At 34.9% G+C, this 21,935-nt stretch overlaps 1 protein-coding gene across 6 annotated transcripts in view; it reads right to left on the reverse strand.

The window, feature by feature from the left end:
* The window catches only part of PDE10A (phosphodiesterase 10A), a 667,471-nt gene that overhangs the window by 24,510 nt on the left and 621,026 nt on the right, over nt 1–21,935 (reverse strand). For all 6 annotated transcript variants that reach the window (XM_055269337.2, XM_055269326.2, XM_055269348.2 and 3 more), the window contains one exon: nt 19,237–19,409. In XM_055269337.2, coding sequence (XP_055125312.1) covers nt 19,237–19,409 — 173 coding nt within the window. The remainder of the gene's footprint in view (nt 1–19,236; nt 19,410–21,935) is intronic.

A 21,935-nucleotide genomic window follows, 5' to 3' on the forward strand; every position in this document is an offset into this window, starting at 1 on the left:
AGTATGTAACTATTTTGCTCAAACTAACATTTGTGTGATTCAACCATGTTGTCTCATGATTCAGAGTTCATAACTTTAAAAATTGCTGAATAGTACAGTGTTCCATTGTTTAAATGTCCAAAGTTGTGTATCTAGCCCCTGTTGCTGGACATTTAGATTGCCTCCAGGTGGGATATACTAAGAGTAATGTTGCTATGAACATGTGTCCTAGACTGTGTGTGAAAGTACACTTTCATTCCTCTTGAATAAAAATACCTGAGAGTGAACTGCTAGAACACAGTGTAAGAACATGTTCAGCTTTATTAAAACAAAACAAAAAGTGTTTTCTAAAGCAGCTGTACAAATGCTATACTCCTACCACCAATATATGAGTATTTCAGCTGCTTGACATCCTTGCTGTATTAGTCCATTTTCACACTGCTATAAAGAACTACCTGAGACTGGGTAATTTATAAAGAAAAGAGGTTTAATTGACTCACAGTTCCACATGGCTGGGGAGGCCTCAGCAAACTTACAATCATGGCGAAGGTGAAAGGGAAGCAAGTATTATATGGCTGCAGGAGAGAGAGACCAAGCAAAGTGGGAGGTGCCACACACTTTCAAACAACCAGATCTGGGTGAGAATTCATTCACTATCATGAGAATGGCAAAGGGGAAATCTGCCCCCATGATTCAATCACCTCTCACCAGGCCCCTCCCTTGACACATGGAGATTACAATCCGAGATGAGATTTGGGTGGGGACACAGCCAAACCATATCACTTGCCAACAATTGATACTGTTGGACCTTGCAATTTTGGCCATTCTAGTGGGTGCATAATGGTATACCACCCTGGTTTTACCTTATGATTGGAGATGTTGAGAAAATTCCGTGTGTTTATTGGCTTTAAATTCTGTAAAAATCTTTCATACAAGTTTTTTCTTGGGTTGTTTTATTATTGACTTTACAAAGTTATATAATACCTTTGTCAAACATAAATACTGAGAATATTTTCTCATATTATGTGGCTTATCTTTTCATTTCCTTAAAGGTACCTTTTAAGGATCCTGTTTTTTAGCATGATGAAGTCTCATCTATCATTTATTTGTTTAAAGGTTCATCCATTTTTGTGCCTACCCTAAGGTCATGAAGATTTTCTCCCATGTCTTGTTTTAGAAATTTTATAATTTTAATTCTTATATTTAGGTCTATCATCCAACTGAAACTGGTAAAGAACCATTTGCAGAAAAGACAGTTGTTCATATACAAAAAAATAACTGATTTTTTAAAAAATGTTGACCACATAGCCTGTAAACTTGCTGAATTCGCTTATTAATTCTGGTACATTTTTTGGAGATGACTTAGGTGTTTTTCAGTCAATAGCATGTAATTTAAAAATAAAGTCAGATTTACTTTTTTCTTTCAAATCTTTATGCCTTTCATTTCTACTTCTTTCTATAATGCACTGGCTAGGACCTCCAATTCAGAGTACTACAGAAGTAGACAGAGGTGGTATTACTTAATATATGAACTATCATCACGGGGGCTATGATGTGTTCATATACTTTTTATGATATTAAAGAAGTTCCATTGTATTCCTAGTTTTCTGAGATTTTTGGCCCTCATAAATGGAGGTGTAATTTTGTCAGATGCTTTTTCTACACCTATTGTAATAATCATATGATGTCTCTTCTTTATTCTGTTGTGGTGAATTTTGCAAATGTTAAGCCAGTTTCCTAATCCTGCAATAAAATTCTTGTTATGACATACAATCTTGTTATCTGTGATCGAACATGTTATATACCTTGTTATGAATTTTACAGTTATACTTTTACAGTTATGTACTGTCGAGTTTTATAGTTAGATCCAAAGAGAATACTGAACTTGAATTTACTATTTTTGTAATGTTTTTGACAGACTTTGGTCATCAGGATTACTTAGCCTTCATAAAATAAGGTAGGAAATGGTTCTTGTCCTACTTTTGGAAAGCTTTTGTGCAAGATTGTTTGATAGCAACCCCTACATGAAGCTGTTGAGGCCTGGTCCTGAGGGATGGGTGGTTTGTTTGGTTTGTTTGTTTTAAGATTAGATTTCTTCAATGAAATATTCAGAGTTCTTTTTGATTCAAGTATAGTAAGCTGTATTTTTCAAAAAATTTATCCGGTTCATCTAAGTTTCAAATTTATTAGAATATTATTTATAATAATCTCTTATTATCCCTTTAATGTAATCTAAGTGCTATCCCCTCTTTCACTGTCAAGATTGGCAGTTGGTTTTAATATTTTCTTTTTTTTTCCTTAATTAGTCAGAATTGTATTCATTTTAATAGTCTTTTCAAACAACTACTGGCATTTCAAATCTTCCTTCTGTTGCTTGCTTTATGTTTTATTGCTCTCTTATCCAGATTATTTACTTCCCACAATTTGGGCTTTAATTTACTCTCCTTTATTCTAGCTGGTTAAGGATTTAAATCACTGATGAACATACACATTTAAAGTTATACATTTCCCTCTCAGCACTGTTTTAGCTGCATCCTACAGATTTTGATATAGTTTGTTTTCATTGTCATTCTGGTTGAGGTATTCTCGGACTTCCCATGGAGTGTCTCTTTTGACTCATGGGTTATTTAGAAGTATACTGTTTACTTTCCAAATGGTTGGAGTTTTCCAGATATCTTATCATTATTTTTAATTTAACTCCTCTGTGGTAAAATAATACCCCTATGACTTCAATCTTTTGAAATTTATTGACAAATTAGGTCACAATAGTGTTGTTTAGATCTTTGTTAGCCTTAGCGAACTTTTACATAGTTCTTCTGTAAGTTACTTAAGGAGGGATATAAAACTCTCCAACTAGGATTTTGGATTTGTTTACTTTTTAGTTCTGTGTCTTTTTGTTCATTTGTTTTGGAAGCTTTGTTATTAGGTGCATGTACATTCTGCATTTATTATGTCTTTTGTACATTGACCATTTCAGAGTAAACTTGACCTCTTCATATCTGGCAATGTTTCCTATCTTAAAGATTATTTTGTACAATTTTAATATAGGTACACCAGTTTTTTTTTTTAATGCTGTTGCCATGGTATATCTTTATCATTTGCTTTCAACAAATCTTTCTAGTTAAAGTGCATACCTCATAGACAACATGAAACTCGGTCTTGCTGTTTAGCTGGTCGGATCATTTCTGGCTAATTCAGATATTTAGTCTATGTATATTTAATTTAATTGTTGGTTTTATTAGGTTCAAATGTACCATCTTGGGATTTGTTTTCTATTTGTTGAATCTGTTTTTGCTCCTCTTGTCCTGCTTCCCTGTGGTTTTATCAAATGTACTTTTACTATTCAATATTTTTATCTACTTTCAAAAGCTATACAGTTTCGGTACATAAATATGCATATTACAATCCCCAGGGAAACTGTAAAAAGAGCAAATCTCTTTTTTTTTACTTTTTTTTACAGCTTCCCTGGGGATTATAATATGCATACTTATCTACTGAAAATTAATGTTCTTCCACTTAACACTTCACTCTACCCTTCACGAATGTAAGAAACTTGTAACTCTACAATACATAGAACTATAATTCTACATATTCTCATCCTTTGTGCTGTTTTCATATTTAATCACTACATATGATACAAACCCTATCTTACCCTAGTATTATTTTTGCTTGAACCACTCATTCGTTTTTTAGAAAAATAGAAGAAAAAGTAATCTGTTAATCTGTTCTATTTATCTACATATTTGCTACTTTACCTTCCTACAGACTGAAGTTTTCATCTGGTAATTCATCACTCTGAGGTTTTTCCTTGAGTATGTCATGTTATTCCTGTCTGCCGACAACATATTCTCCAAGCTTTTATTTATCACAAAAATGCCCTTATTTCAGCCTCCTTTTTTGAAGAATGTTTCTAATGGACATAGAATTTGGAACAGACAGTGCTTTGAATATGTCCATGTTTTTGCTCTCCATGATTTCTGGCAAGAAACACGCATCATGCGTAGTATTTTACCGTTTGTTATGTGTTGTTTCTCCCTGATATTTTATTATTCTCAAATTTCTTTTGGGCTCAATTTTATAATTTTCACTTCTCTGCTAAAATTCTGCATTTTTTCACTCCTTAAAATCAATTTTTGTTTAACACCTTGAACATATTTAGAGTCATTGATTTCCAGTCCTTCCCCGCTAATGCCACAATCTAAGTCATCTTGGGCTCTGTTTCTCCTGACTGCTTATGTCTTCTTGATTGTAGGTCCTATTTTCCTGCTTCTTTATATTTGCAGTAAAGGGCCAGATAGTAAATACTTTAATTTTGGTGGGCTACACGTAACATCTGTCACATATCTTTGTTTTCTGTTCTTTTTTGTTTACCAGTGGATTACAAATGTAAACTCATCCCAGTTTGTGGGCTGTGCACACAGACAGGGCACACCGATGTGGTCTGAGGCTTTAGGGTACCAACCCCTATTTCTGACAGTCCATTGTGAGAAATCTGGGTCATGATGTCTCCCTTTTGAGTTTCTTTCTTCCAGGCTGTTACTTCACTAGTGGATCTCCCCAATCCTGTGGAAGTTTGAGTTTAAGCTTTGGTTAGGAGAATCAAGTATTGTCTTTGTTCCACAGTGTGGTCCATACGCACGATATGGCTTTGCTGATACTCCATCCTGTGGTGTGGACAAGCTCTCTCTACTCTCGATGAGCTGAAAGTCTCTTTCCAGATCACTGTGTGATCCCTACTATCTCTATGGAACGCTTAACTCTGCACTCTGTGGCACTCTCAACTGCTCTGCTAGGGCCTGTGAAATTCCACCCCAGGTATGAGAAACTCAGGCCCAGCCACTGACCCGTGAGGAGCTTCTGCAGATTCTTGGCATCTCAGCACAATTCCCACATCTCCTGGTTTCTACCCAGTGCTGCTATAAGGCTCTGCTATCACTCCACTGCCCTGTCCCAGAGTCAGGAAATTGTCCACAATTGGATAAATGTGGGAGTTCATATGTTTCATTTCTCTCAAGGATTACAGTCCTTTATCACCTACAATCCAATGTCAGTTGCCTAGAGGTACTCCCATAAAGAGTGGACGTTGTAGTAAGAGGCAACTGGGAGGACATGGATGGATTTATTGGAGATACAGGCTCAACTGTAGTTTGGAAAGACTGCTGAGGAGAAACTGGGGAAGAGGTGGCTGGGAGGAGCCATCCGAGGGTCAGACAAATCTCAAATAACCCAGCGCTGGAAACGGGCCTCGAAAAGGCCCATATTTGACTGACTCTGTCTATAAAGCAATGTCTCCCCCGAACACCATTGTTGTAAACAATAAAGCCACCAGCTGATGGCTGTTGGAACTTAAGAGTAGGGTGTGGGTCAGGAAAAGAGACAGTCAAAGAGACATGCCAAAACCACTGTCCTTCCAGGTGACTGTGGGTACACCAACGCTGTCCCCTTTGAGGATCAACATCAAAGGCTTCATAATGGGGGGCTCATTACTTAAGGGAAAAAGACAATTTGTTTTCCCCCTAAGAACAGGAACAAGAAGAATGTCTGCTCTTGCCACTTATATTCAGCACAAGCCAGACAATTATCAAACAGAAGGAAAAGGCAAACAGATTAAAAGAGAATTGTATAACTATCTCTATTTGAAGATGATATAATCTTATGTGTGTACAGAGATGCCTAACCATTATAAGTAATAAATGCATTCATCAAGGTTTCAAGATACAAGATAAGCAGTACAAAAATCAATAAACAGGCCTAAAAGACATATACAGAGCAGTCCAACAAACAACAGCAGAATATATATTCTTTTTGAGTACAGATGGAACATCCCCCAGGCTAAATCAAATGTTAGGAAATAAAACAAGCCTCATTAGATTTAAAAGAATAAAAATAATATAAAATATATTCTTTGACCACAATGAAATCAAAAACAAAAAGAAACTCAGAATCTTCAAAAATTTATGGAAATTTAAAAACATATTCTCATACAACTATTATGTCCTAAATTGTGTCCCTCAAAGAGATATGTTGAAGTCCTGACAGTTCCTCAGAACGTGACCTTATATAGAAATAGTGTTCTTACAGACATAATTCGTTAAGATGAGGAAATATTGGAAAAGTGTGGGCCCTTAATACAATATGACTGGTGTCCTTATAGGAAGAGGAAAGTGATACAAAGAAGGAAGGACACCAGGGGAATACAGAGACACACAGGTATGTCATCACTCGCATGTGATGACAGAGGCAGAGAGAGATTGGAGTGATACACTCAGAGACTACAAATGCCTAAAGTTGCCAGTATCTGTTAAAAGGCAGGAGAGAAACATTGAACTTATTCTCCTTCTGAACCCTCCAGAAGGAACCAACGTTGCTGGTACCTTGATTTCAGACTTCTGGCCTTAAGAATTGTGAGAAAATAAATTTGTATTGTTTTAAGCCATCTGGTTTGTGGTATACTTTGTTACAGCAGTCCTAGAATATGAATACAATAATAAATGTATCAAAGAAGAAATTAAAAAGGAAATGTGAAAATCCCTTGAGATGTATGAAAATAAAGACACAATATATCAAAACTCATGGGATACAGTTAAACAGTATTTAGAGGAAAATTTAGAGCTATGATTGTCTATATTAAGAAAGAAGAAATAATTCAAATCAATAACCTAATCTACCTTAAGACATTGGAAAAGGAGGAGCTAACTAAAACTAAAGCAAACAGAAGTAAGCAAATAAAGATTACAAAAGAAATAAATGAAATATGGATGAGAAAAACATTAGAAAAAATCAATGATACCAAAAGCTGGTTATTTGAAAAGATCAACAAAACTGATAAACGTTTAAGCTAGACTGACCAAGAAAAGACAGAGAGGGAGAGGGAGAAAAAGAAAGACCATTCAACTTAATAAGGAACAGAAATGAAAAAGGGAACTTTACTACCGATCTTACAGAAATAAAAAGGATCATAAAGAACTACAATGAACAACTTATGCTAATCAAGTAGGCAACTTAGTTGAAAACAGACAAATTTCTAGAAAGAGACGAGTGACTAAATATGACATAAGAAGAAATAGTCAATGTGAATAGACCTATAACAAGTAAAAAGACTGAATTAGTAGTCAAAGGGAAAAATAATAACCACAAAGAAACATCTATACCCACATGACTTCACTGGTAAATTCTATCAAACATTTGAAGATGAATTAATAGAAATTCTTCATAAACTCTTCCAAAAAATAGTAGAGGAGGGAATACTTCCCAGCTAATTTCATGAGGTCAGTGTTACCCTGACACCAAAATAAGACAAATACCACAAAAAAGAAAAGTACAGACCAGTATAATTTATGAATACAGGCACTAACGTTCTCAACAAAATACTATCAAGCCAAATCCAGCAATATATAGAACAACTATACACCATTATTACCTGATATCTATCATAGGAATGCAAGGTTGGTTTAATACCTAAATATCAATTAATCTAATGCACCTGACTAACAGAATAAATAACAAAAACTGCTTGATAATCTCCATAGACACAGATAAAGCATATGACAAAATCCAACAGCCATTCACAATAAAAAAATAAACACTCAACCAACCAGAACTAGAAGGAAACTTCCTCAACCTGATAAAGTTCATCTATAAAATACCCATATCTAATATCATATTTAATGGTGAAAGACTAGATGCTTTCCCCTGAAATCAGAAAGAAGAAAAGGATGTCTTCTCTTGTCACTGATATTCAGCATAAGCCAAACCAATGATTAAATAAAAAGAAAGAAATGGGCTAGGCGCCATGACTCATGCCTGTAATCCCAGCACTTTGGGAGGCTGAGGCAGATAAACCATGAGGTCAGGAGTTCAAGACCAGCCTGGTCAAGATGGTGAAACCCTGTCTCTACTAAAAATACAAAAATTAGCCAGGCGTGGTGGCAGGTGCCTGTAATCCCAGCTACTCGGGAGGCTGAGGCAGGAGAATTGCTTGAACCCGGGGGAAGGAGGGTGCAGTGAGCTGAGATTGCGCCACTGTACACCAAGCCTGGGCAACTGAGTGAGATTCTGTCTCAAAAATAAATAAATAAATAAATAAATAAATAAATAAATAAATAAATGAAAAGAAAGAAAGAAATGAGATTCCGAATGCAATTGTTTGTACAACTATCTCTATTTGAAGACGACATGACCTTGTGTGCATATAGAGGAACCTAAGCAATGCACCAAAAAATTATTAGAAGAAATGAGTTAAGGTGTCAAGATGTAAGATCAGTAGTACAAAAATCAATTATTTCTACATACTAACAATAAACAATGTGAAAATAAAATTAACAAAATTCCATTTACAATATTATCAAAACAATAAAATCCTTAGTAATAAATTTAACAATAGAAGTACAAAATGTGGGCTTGAAAACTAGGAAACATTGTTGAAAAAAATTAAAGAACAAGTAATTAAATTGAAAAGCATCTCATATTCACAGACTTAATATTGTTAAGATGGCAATACTTCCAAAATTGATTTACAGATTCAACATTTTCTGCATCAGAATCCTAGCTAGCTTTTCTGTAGAAACTGACAAGGTCATTCACATGGAATTGCTAGAGACCCAGAATAGTGAAAACAATATCGGGAAAGAAGAGAGGAAGGAGCGATCAGAAACAGAAAAGCACTTACTGTTATTCTACATATTTGTAACTCTAGATAATACAAGTTTCTACAGATTGAATGTTTCTTTCCCCTAAAATTAATATGTTAAATCCTAATGCCCAATATGTTAGTATTTGGAGGTGGGACTTTTGGAAGGTGATTATGTCAAGAGGGTAGAGCCCACATGAATGGGATTAGTTCCCACATAACAGAAACCTCAGAGAGCTCCCACCCTTCTTCCATCAAGTGAGGTGGCAGCTAGAAGATGGCTCTCTAGGAACCAGAAAACAGGCCCTCACTCAAATTGAGACACTCAAACTGCCAGTAGCTTGATTCTGGAATACTCACACCCCAGAAATGTGAGAAGTAACCATTTATAAGCCACCCAGTCTACAGTATTTCGTTATAATAGCCTGAAGGGACTAAGACACACATATAATCTATAAAGAAAGAACACATTGATTTCTATGCCTGGGGTAGGGAAATTTGATTGGAAAAAGGTAAAGTGGTGGCAGACTTTTTTATACCTTTACTGTGACTCTGGTAAGTAGTTGCATTTGCCAAAACTTAAAATTAGTGTAATTATACCTAAATAAAGTTGCTTTAACAATCATCTTTTCTGTCTTGGCCAGGAAGAAAATATTGATCAACAATAAAATTTTAACTTAATAGTTATATTCTTTTTACAACAATCCAAAGAAGTCTCTAGGAACAAAATAAAAAATAAAAAACAAGCAAACATCCAAAGTATTTAGAAATTAGAAAATTACTTTGAAATAACCTCTACATCAACAATGAAACAAAAGCAGAAATAAATAATCTAAAAACTAAGGAAAAGTACTTCATCAAAACTTGCAAGGTATAGTTCAGTCAACACCCAGATTATAATACATATAATCTGATTATTTCATTAATATTCAATCAGAGAAACAAGAAAAAAATCCAGAAGTATAATGAAAGCACAAAGATAAAAGTTAAAATTAATGAAAGAACAGACAACAAATAAATGAAAAAATTTATAATAGTTTTATTAAAAAGGAGTAATTAAAAATTCCCAGGCAAGTTGGATTATATAAGAAAGGAAGAAATAAAAATATAAAACACTGAAAATTAGATATAAATACAAATTTAGTAATATCAAATTTTAAGTGAAAATAATCTGTGCATATATTTTTTATGAAGTTTTAAATCTCAAGGCAAAAGATAATTTTGTAGCATAATACACTGACCAAGAGATGGAATAAAGTGGCAAAAACAAAACAAATCCCCCAACCATAAAAGACACTGAAAGTTTGTTAAAGATTTTTCATTTAAAAAGGTGACAGGCTGGACACAATGGCTCATACCTGTAATCCCAGCACTTCGGGAGGCTGGGGTGGGAGGACCATTTGAGCCCCGGAGTTCAAGACCAGCACTGGCAACATAGTAAGACTCTGTCTCAATAAAATATCTCAACAAATAATAACAAAAAATGTAGCCAGGCATGATGGTGTTTGCCCATGGTCTCAGCTATTCAGCTACTTGAAAGACTGAGGTAGGAGGACCACTTGAACCTGGGAGCTCAAGCCTGCAGTGAGCTGTGGTTGTGCCACTGTACTCCAGCCTGGGGGACAGAGCAAAACCTGGTCTCAAAAAAGTGAATTAAATTAAAATTTAAAAGGTGACTGGATAGTTTCGCAAATGAGTAATTCCCAAAACGGTTAAATGAACCTTCCCAAAATGGTTAACATTAGTTATTTCAAGTCTTCCAGACCAGAAAGAAAGATCAATAGTTTATAGCAAATTATAATGTACAAAAAAGACAACTATATGTCAAAATTAATAGATTACATGCAAATATGCTAAAAAAGAAAATTTTATTTCCTCAGCCTATTAAAGAACTAATTCCATGGAAAAGTACAGTTCAAGAAATTAAGGAGTGGCACAAAATTGGAAAATTTAAAAACCTATTCATCAAATAAGAAATCAGTAACACTAAGAAATTAGAGAAAAACCTTCTATCCATGGAACATGGATACGGATAAACCTTATACATGATAAACATGATTTGTCAAGATACATCAAATACTACCTTAAAAATTAAAACTCTAAACTCATGTCTATTAAAGTCATGCACATATTAGATGTGCTTACTTTCTTCACAATAATCTAATATTGTGTTGTAAATTCTAGCTATGCAGTCAGATCAGAAAGCAAAATACATACAAACATCAGAAAAGTAGAACAAATTTTATTCATTTGTAGATGACATTACTATATATATACCTTAAAAAGCCAAGAGACTAAAATAAAACTTTTCAGCTGATAAAGAGTATATAATGAAATGGCTAGATACTAAACAAAGTTTTAAGATTCTGGTAATAATAGAATAATAATAATAAATTCTAGATAGAACTAAAAACAAATCTTGAAGATGCTGTCTAGTACCTAAAAACTGGCGTAAGTGGGAGATTTAAACGTTGAAAGGCAAGACCACGTTAGGTGAGATCCTTATTTACACAGCTCTTCTCCTAAGAGCATGTCATAAATACAGCCCAAAAGAAAGTCAGGGCCCACTGAGAAGGGAGAGTCCGGGGATGTCAGAGCACACACAAGTTGAGGAGAGAAATTCTAGAAAGCAGAGAGAACCACAGAAGTGGAAGTCCCCAAATTTGAATTCATACGAATCGTTGACAAAGGACACCAAGGCAAAAACAGAAACGGAACCACCCAACTAAAGCTTAAAGGAACATACTCATATATTTAGGATGATTCATGAGAAATGCAACTGGCCACTAGGATAAAAGTTAATTACCTTCAGAGAAAGACAACAGCATCCAGAAAGATAACGGAGCTTGTTGCCCATAATGTAGTATACGAATATAAAAAAATTACTAGCCATGTAAAGAAACTGAAAAATGTATGACACGGTCTAGAGTAAAATCAGTCAACAAGACAAACTCATAGAAAACCCAGAGAGTGAAAATTCAGACAACAATTTCTAAATAATGTACAGATATGCTAAAGAATCTTCAGGAAAATATATGTTTAGAAAAGATAGGTGAAGAGATGGGGAATTTCAGGAGAAACATAGCAGCTCTAAAAATGAACGAAAAGGAAATCCCAGAACTTGAAAATATTACATATGTATATATATATATATATATATATATATATATATATATACACACACATATATGTGTGTGTGTGTGTGTGCATCTGTATGTATTTTTAAAAAATCACTACATGAGGTTAACTACAGATTGAACAGAATATTAGGAAAAAAAACAGTGAGATTAGACAGATCACAACAAAATACACAAACCATTAACAGTGAAAAACCATACAGAGCCTTAATAACCTGTAACACAGTATAAAGGGGTCTAACAGAAGTGTCAGAGTCTCAGAAGAAAAGAGACATAATGGGGCAGAAAAAAACATCTGAAGAAATGTTAATGTTTGAAACTTCTCCAAACTACACTGAAATCAGCAGCCCACAGACCCAGAAACCTCAGAAGACACCAAGAAGAATGACTGTTCAAAAGCGGTCGGGGAAAAAGATCACAGTATCCAGAGGAGAACAACAACTGCTGACTTCTCCTCAGGAGGAAAAAAGACAGACAGAGGCCAGAAGACCATTTACTGACTTTCATGAAATGCTGAAAAAATAATCTGTCTACTAAGAACTCTAAGTCCAGTGAAAATATCTTTAAAAAGTGAAGCCACAATAAAGCCATTCTTAGATTAAAAAAAAAAAAATACCTCAAAGGATCTGCCGTCAACACACTGAGGGATGTTAAAGGAGGTTATTTGGGCTCAAATGAAATTATAGAAGTTGGAAATTTGGATCTACATTAATGAATTAAAAACAGAGGAAATGGTACACATGTGAAAAATATAAAAAGCTATTTTTCCTAAATTCTTTTCTTGTGTTTTTGAGATGAAGTCTTGCTCTGTTGCCCAGACTGGAGTGCAGTGGCATGATCTTGGCTCACTGCTACCTCTACCTCCTGGGTTCAAGCGATTTTCCTGCCTCAGCCTCCCGAGTAGCTGAGATTACAGGCACGCACCACCACACCTGGCTGATTTTTGTATTTCTACTACAGATGGGGTTTCCCCATGTTGGCTAGGCTGATCTCGAACTCCCGGCCTCAAGTGATCAGCCTGGCTTGGCATCCCAAAGTGCTGGGATTAAAGGTGTGAGCCACCACGCCCAGCCCATATTTCTTAAATTCTTTAATAATTGATTCATTATTTAATTTTAAATATTAGCAACCTATGTGGGGTGTATAACATATGTAGCAATAATAGCTACATATATAACTACAGCAGAAAAGACAAAAAGAGGTATAAATTGAATTATTTTTAAGTTTTTCACATTGAATAAAATGGAAATAATATTAATTCAAAGCGGACTGATAAAAATGCATACTGTAAACTCAGGAATAACCACTTGAAAATTTAAAACGGGTATAACAAGAAAAACCAAAAGAAGATATAGAATGAAATATCACTCCCCCAACACAAATAGCTCAAAATAGAAAATGGATAATTAGACAACTTACAAATGCAAATAGACTAAACAGTACATTAAAAAGCAGTGATTTCAAGTCTCCACTATTGCTGTTAATAAGACACACTTTCAATGCAAAGACACAGATGTTAAGACAGTAAAGAATTACAAAAGAATATGATATGTCAACAGTAAACATGAGAAAGCTTGTGTGGCTAATTTAGACACAGAAAATTTTAAGAACTATCAGCAGAAAAAAAGAACTTATTTCATAATGATGAGGGGGTAAATTATTGAGAAGACATAATAAATCTAAATGTGTAAGCACCAAATAACAGTTTCAAAACATATGAAGCAAAAATGACATATCTATGTAATTCATAATTTTAAATATGTTGGAAACTGTATTTCCGGTTAGGAATCAGAAAAATAACATTCACAAGTGAAGAAATCTGTAAAATAATCCATATAATTTTATCAAGAAAGCTATAGGAAGGATGTAAACTGTACAATTTTATTCATGACTACAGTCATGCCATGTTCTTAGAAGAGACAACATGCTTTCATTTTAAAGTGAGTCAATAAAAGTCATAAAACTGCAATTAAAATGTCAATGTAGATATTTTTAACTGAAAAAGTCTGAAGGACAATGTTCTTTTTATTTTTAAATATTAATGTTGAAGGAAGCAAAGGGTCATAAGGTCTATAATTTACGTTGAAATGGCACACTCCTCATTCCCCAGAAAGAAGCAAAGAAAACATGGTAAACTGTTGACAACTCTTGAATCTAGGTATGACTGTACATTTGATTATTTCTACTTTAATGTAAGTTTGAAATTTTTCTGAAGACATTTTTTATGAAGTGACAATTTTCATGAATTGAAAGTAAAGATTATTTGAGCAGGTATGTATGATACATTTCAACATATTTATATAATCAAAGCCGTATTACTGTAATTGAGGATTGGATAATTAGTAATAAATAATTTACAGGGTCTAAAGAATTATCCAAGTTTATGAGAAAATGTAATAAATTCAATTCAGGAAAAAACTGATTATTCGTTAATGGTATCAATTCATTCCATTAGAAATAAAGTTATGTTCATAAAAATATAACTCTAGAAGAATTAAAATCTAAATATAAAAATTAAATCTATAAAAATACATAAAGAAAACTTTAATTATTATTTGTTACTATGAGACTTGATTTCTTTAAAAGATAAAAAATTTGTCCTCCTGAAACTAAATCTGTTTTCAAAAGAAAATCTGAATAAGTTTTTTGAAAATCTAACGTAAAGAAATATCTGTAATATATAACAGAAAATTTTAATATCCTTAACAAAAATATAGAATAAAAGATGATATATAAAAAAGTAAACAATTCAACAAAATATAAGCAAAATTTATGAATAAATACACAGAAGAAAGAATAGTAAGTAATAAACAAACAGAAAAAAATCTTTAATACAGTGAGTGGTCAGAGAATGGCGTATTTACTGAGAAGGGGTTTGCACCTTTATGTTAGAAGGAGTGTGAATTTCTATAGCCTTTTCTGAGAATGTAATATATGTATAAATTGACGGCAATATATGTTCCAGGCATACATTGTTTTATTGCATTTTGCCTGATTGTGCTTCATAAATACCATGTTTTTGGTTTTTTTTTTTACAAACTGAAGTTTTGTGGCAACCTGTGTACAGCAATATCAGCACCATTTTTCCAACAGCAAGTGCTTACTTTGATTCTCTGTGTTACATTTTGCTAATTTTCAAAATATTTCAAATGTTCCCATTATTTTATTGTATCAGTCATGGTCATCTATGATCAGTGATCTTTGATGTTACCATTGTAACTATTTGTGGGTGCCATGAATCACACCCATATATGATGGTGAACTTAATTGATAAATGTTGTGTGTATTCAGACTGCTCCACCAACTGGCTGTTCCCCCATCTCCCTCCCTGTCCTTGAACATCCTTGTTCCCTAAAAGCAATAATATTAAAATTAGGCCAATTAGTAACTCTACAATGACCTCTAACTGTTCAAGTGAAAAAAAGTCATATGTCTCTCACTTTAAATCGAAAGCTAGAAGTGACTAAACTTAGGAAGGCACATCTAAAGCTGAGATAGGCTGAAAGCAAGGGCTCTTGGGCCAAACAGCCAAGTTGTGAATGCAAATAAAAAATTCTTCAAGGAAATTAAAAGTGCTACTCCAGTGAACACATGAGCACTTAAGTGTTCTTGATGATATGAAGAAAGTTTTAGTAATCTGGATAGAAGATCAAACCAGCCACAACATTCCCTTAAGCCAAAAGCTAATCCAGAGCAAGGCCTTAACTCTCTCCAATTCTGTGACGCCTGAGAGATGTGAAAAGGTTGCAGAAGGAAAGTTTGAAAGTAGCAGAGATTGGTTTGAGAGGTTTAAAGCAAGGTAAAAAGTGCAAGGTGAAGCAGCAAGTGCTGATGTAAAAGTTGCAGGTTATTCAGAAGATCTAACTAAGATAACGGATGGAGGTGGCTCAACTAAGTAACAGATTTTCAGTATAGACAAAACATCTATTAGAGACATCTAGGACTTTGATATCTAGAGAGGAGAAGTCAATGTCTAGCTCCAAAGCTTCAAAGGATGAGCTGACTCCTGTCAGGGGCTAATGTAGCTGGTGACATCAGGGTAAAGCCAATGATCATTTACCATTTCAAAAATTCTAGGGCCCTTAAGAATTATGCTAAGTCGATTCTGTCTGTGCTCTACAAATGGAACAACAAAGCCTCAATGACAGCACATTTGTTTAGAGCATGATATACTGAACATTTTAAGCCTACCATCAAAACTTACTGCTCAGAAAGAAAGGTCCCTTTCAAAATGTTACTGCTCATTGACAATGAACCAAGTCACTCAAGAGCTCTGATGGACATGCACAAGATTAATGTGTTTTCAAGCCTCTTCACACAACATCTATTCTGTAGCTAATGGATCAAAGCGTAATTTTGTCCTTCAAGTCCTATTATCTAAGAAATATGTCTTGTAAGAATATAGCTGTTACAGACAGTGATTCCTCCAATGAATGTGGGAAAGGTGAATTGAAAACCTTTTGGAAAAGATTCACCATTCTAGATGCCATTGAGAACACTGATGATTCACAGGAGGTAGTCAAAGCTTCAAGACTTCAGTAGAGGAAGACACTGCAGACGTGGTAGAAACTAGTGGAACCTGAAAATGATGACTGATGCAATCATCAGCAAACTTGAACAGATGAGGTGCTTCTTATGGATGAGCCAAGAAAGTTTCTTGAGATGAAATCTACTTCTGGTGAAGATGCTGTGAACATGGTTGAAATGTCAGCAAAGGGTTTAGAATATTCCATAAACTTGGTTGAGAAAGCAAGGGCAAGGTTTGAGAGGACTGACTCTAATGTTGAAGGAAGTTCTACTGCAGGTGAAATGCTATCAAACAGCGTCATAAGCTGCAGATAAATTTTCTGTGAAAGGAAGAGTCCACTGATGTGACAAACTTCACTCTTCATATTTTAAGAAATTGCCACATTCAGGCTGGGCACAGTGGCTCTTGCCGGTAATCCCAGTTACTCGGGAGGCTGAGGTGGGAGGACTGCTTGAGGCCAGGAGTTTGAGGCCAGCCTGGGCAACACAGCAATACCCTATCTCTGAAATAAGAAATGAAAAAAAATTAGCTGGACATGGCGGTGTGTGCCTGTAGTCCCAGCTACTCAGGAGGCTGAGGCAGGAGGATCCCTGGCACCCAGAAGTTTGAGGCTGCAGTGAGCTATGATGATGCCACTGCACGTTGACAGGCTGAACAAGACCCCATCTTTAAAAAAGAAGGAGAAGAAAACAAATTGCCACATGCATCCCTACCGTCCTACGATTTGCAACCACCACCCTGGTCAGAAGCCACCAGTACGGAGGCAAGACCCTCCACCAGTAAAAAGATGATGATTTGCTGAAGTCTTAGACGATCATTAGCATTTTTAAGCAATAAAGCATTTTTAAATTAAGGTATGCATGTTTTAGGTGTAATGTTATTGCATACTTAGTAGACTATATGGTGTACATACAACTTTTATATGCACTGGGAAACCAAAAAGTTTGTGTGACTTGCTTTATTATGAAATTTCTTTTACAATACATCTGAGTTATGCTTGAACATGTGTGTGAGTTATGCACACATGCACACACACTCCTCTACCTTTGAAAAATCACAGAAAAATGCATAAGATGACATTACATGAAATAGTTGATACTGGAATGCAGAAAAATAGAGTATTACTCTTTTTTTTATACCTCCACATTATTTGAATTATTAAAACGAACATGCATTGTCTTTCAATGCATGTTTCAATGCATATTTGTTTTAATTGCTTTTCAAGTTATATGTCAAAAATTATTTAAACATGCACCACTAACACATACGTACATGGGTACCAAAAGTGTTGTTATATTCAAGTAAATGTTTATATTTCCTATATTATAATAATCATTGTAATCATTCTGCTGAAAAGATTATATTCAAGAAACTGGATACTAGTTACATGATTCTTATTTACAACCCCAAAAGAAAAAAAAGAAAGTGCATGGGTTTCAGGAAACCAAGGGATATTTCATGAAGGCTCTATTTCCCTGATGTTCTGATTGCCATAAAAAAATACTGAACAAACACCTGTTTCTACATGTCTTGGAACAAGGACTACACACAACCTGTTGGAGACATAAAGACTGCAGACCACACTTCTCATTTGGGCTGAAGGAAAAGAAAGACATGCTAGAACACCCTAATTGATGTTTAGGGGATCTTCCCTGACACCATCTCTCTGTATGGTCCCAGAAGAGGCCCTGGCAATGTCCTCAGACTGTCATGTGTAAAAACAAGATATCTTTGTATTGTTTTTCTTAAATAAGGTATTCCCTAAATTGTATCAGTTTCAAGCTCTACGAAATCTGGATCTGTCCAGTTTGAAGGTAAGTTGAATCACAGATAACTGCTGCTTATCCAAAGGCATCAATATCATTGTACAAATGGTATTTATTCTTGAAGAGGTAAACTTTATTAGATATCTATAGTCATCTGTAAAACCAACATTTTATATTTGGTGTACCTGAGAGAATAGTGAATTGTTTCTAAGAACTTTAAAACAGTCTGTCCCAAAGAACAAAATGTAGGATCAGTACTTAATGAATCACAGAGGAGATATATAGAACACCTGAACAAAAAGTATAAATCCAAATTCAGCAAGACTGGCAAAGAAGCAGTAAGTAAGTGCTCACCAGCCTAGGGATAAAGATGTCCTCACTTAAGCAGAAGTTGGTCAGACATGCAAACAGGAACAGGAAAGCCACAGAAATAAAAGCTAGTGTTACCACTACAAACTGTCAAGGGGAGATGGCAGGTTAGCCAATGAACTTAGATCTAATATACAGATGGGTGAAGAGGTTCATAATGAACATACCTGACCTACTTCTGAATCCACTAGGCAAGACACCCACCCTCAAAAACAAAAGGGCATCAGACTAATGTAGCCTGATTCCATTAGGGTATCTAATTTATCTAATCCTCTTTGTTGTAATTCCATGTTCACCAAATAAACTTTCCATTGTTACTTGGCTTTCTACCCCATGGGATGCCAATATTCTGACCCTTGTGACTGCCTAATACAATTACAGATCAATAAAAGGATAAAAGGGGAGTCCAGTTTCTACACCAATCACATTAGCTTGCTTAATAGGACTGGATTCTGAAAATGGAATCCATTTTCATTTGCTCTTGAGTTTCTGAGGCCAATGGCCAGACCCTGAATGGTGATCAATGCAAGAAGGGACCTCCTGGAGAAACATCGTGCCAGCCTTTCCTTTGAAAGGTGCCAATCCCTGTGTGACTAGTGTAACTTCCAATCTGTATTTTAATTAACCTCACTAGACATTGTCAGCAATCTTGTCAAACAATAAAACATCTAAAGTAAATATAAACAAGATGTACATAAAATGAAAAACATGTAAATTTTTTACATTTCTTCTTTCAAATATGAGCTTACACCACATTACATTTCTTAAGTATCAATTTATTCCAGATAACACTTTCTGGGCTTCTAAGCTTTTAAAAATTATTTTTACCTATGTGATTGATTATTAAGGTTTAGCGATCCGGTCTGGTACATCTCTTCCAACTGTTTCCTGTTTCCAAAGTATAAAGCAAGGTCTGTGGCAATGATGGCTTTGCGGATGATCTCAAGCACCTGCTCATATTCACTGGAGCTCAGAGTGGAGAAGATATTGTGCCCTTCCAACTATGGAAAAAATACAAATAAAAACCACCAATAACAAGCACAAGCTCTAATCTTATGACATTTTCAGTTATTTGAAACTACATAGTCAGTCAATGACATTTGGCACCCTAATGAAAGGTTTTGGGGAAACAAAAGAATAGTTAGAAATGACTGATGAAAATAGCGTTTTGGTTTCTCTTTAAGCTACAGAAACAATGAAGCTACCACTTAAATAAACTTTTGCAACTATAATAACGTCATTTACTACCATAAAACCCCAGTGATTTAAATATATCTAGTTCTTAGATATTTCTAATAGTTAAAAAAACTTGAAAATGTAAAATATTTAAGTCAAAGACTTTTCCTCTTATGCTAATTAAAAACTTCAGTAATTTTTGTATTATACTAGAACCTTAACGGGCTTAAAAAGGCATCTATATCCTTGTCCACTTCAGGTTGTAACATCAAAACATGCTTAATAGATAGTAATATATTTCTCTGTATCCTAGAAGAAAATGTCCTACAACCTCAATAAAATGTTTATTCAAACACATTAAAAACTCTAAGGGTAAGAGTACCTTTCCCTACAACACAAATCACTGAAGCTATGACAATTCTAGGATCATCTTCGATTCTCAAGGGGGGTGGAAATGGCAGATCATCACCCTCAACAAGACCAGAGCATTGGTAATCTGGATTCTCTTCGCTCAGAATATCCTTCACGTATTAATCTTTAAAAAACTTTATAATAATTTCTTCCTGTGAATATTTTAAGGTTTTTATTTGTAATTGAGAAAAAAAAAGCCTTTGTTGAAACTAAAAAGTTTTGAGATAATTAAGATGCATTCAATTTGCAGATTCATCAATTATTTTGATATTATTTCATTATTGGTCAATATAGTACTACTCTAAGTTGATTTTCAATTAATTTCACTTTTCTTAATATACATTTATTGAGTTAAAGTACAGTAAAAACTTAACAATGATTGAAGTGTATTTCTTCACAAAATTAGACATCTCATTAAGACGCTGTTTCTTCATATTCTTAAATGAAACTGTACATGTACCATTTGTTTCCAATTATCAGAATAGTTCCATATTATTTGCTCTTAAAGTCTTAGAAGTATTTGAATTACTGTATGATAAATGCAGCAAATGGACTCAGGTCTAGTTATTTATTTTCCTGACAATAATAGTAGTAAGGCCTTACATTTGTAGACAGTTCTACAGCTTACAAAGCACTTTCAAACACATGACTTCACTTTCAAATTATAAAACTTATATTAGTTCAGAGTTCCCACATGGATTGTACATGAGATGCTATGAGATGAGCCGTTTGAGCACAGGCTGGTTACTGACCGATGGGGACAACGGGAGGTGACTCAAGCTTTGGGCTGGTGGCTGAACTCAATAATCATCCAAGCTCGACTCTCTTCAATTTTGTTGTAGAAAGTTACAAGAAGGAAATATTGATTCATCCTATGGTATCTGCTTTCCTTTGATGTGACCATAACTCAAGTGAAGCAGGTAGCCTCTGCATCAATACTGAATGCCTGTCACCTCTATGTCCCACTTCATGAACGTGTTTCAGCATGTCTGGCTGGTGCTCATGCACACATCTGCTGTCAGCAGGTCATGTGAAGGGAATCACAGCTGATAGCATTTTATGCTTCGTATTTGTATGCTTTACTCTCTTTATCACCAGTAATTATCACCATAATCTGTTAAATTATAGGATATAAAATATTCTAGTCTGCTGTTGACATTTAAAAAGAAATATCTCTAAAATAGGGTCTCCTTAGCCTGGGCTCTATAAATTCTGTAGGGGGACAAAAGAGTTATAAGCTCACTGCAATTCTACACACTGAATATATCATCTGTAAGCTCATGTTTTTATCAGAGTCCCAAAAGTGTCGACTGTCCCAAAACAAATTAAGATTTATTTTAAGGAATGTATATATTCTACTGACTACTTCAGAGTCATTACTTTTCAGTATTGGAGGAAACTAGGTGAAAAAGCTCCATAGAGGGCTTTTATAATGAAAAGGTCTAACTCATTTACTGTCCCCTTCAATAATTTACAAGAGTAAAGGGAATGCATGAATAAACAAAAAAATAAATGTTTCCCTTTTCTTTCTTTGAGACAGAGTCTCGCTCTGTCACCAGGCTGGAGTGGATCTCTGCTCACCACAGTCTCTGCTTCCTGGGTTCAAGCGATTCTCCTGCCTCAGCCTCCCGAGTAGCTGGGATTACAGGCACGCACCACCACACCTGGCTATTTTTTTTTTTTTCTGTATTTTTAGTAGAGATGGAGTTTCACCATGTTGGCGAGGATGCTCTTCGTCTCCTGACCTGTGATCCGCCTGCATCAGCCTCCCAAAGTGCTGGGATTACAGACGTGAGCCACCACGCCCGGCCATGTCTCCCTTTAAGAGAATCTAGCATTTTACTGCTACTCAACTAAAGAAAATAAGGGAGATACAAGCAGTGAAGCATAGCAGACAAACAATATCTTCTTTAAACCTCCAACCTCGCATTTGTTAACAC

This window comes from Symphalangus syndactylus, chromosome 2 (genome assembly GCF_028878055.3).
Source record: "Symphalangus syndactylus isolate Jambi chromosome 2, NHGRI_mSymSyn1-v2.1_pri, whole genome shotgun sequence".
Lineage (NCBI taxonomy): Eukaryota > Metazoa > Chordata > Mammalia > Primates > Hylobatidae > Symphalangus > Symphalangus syndactylus.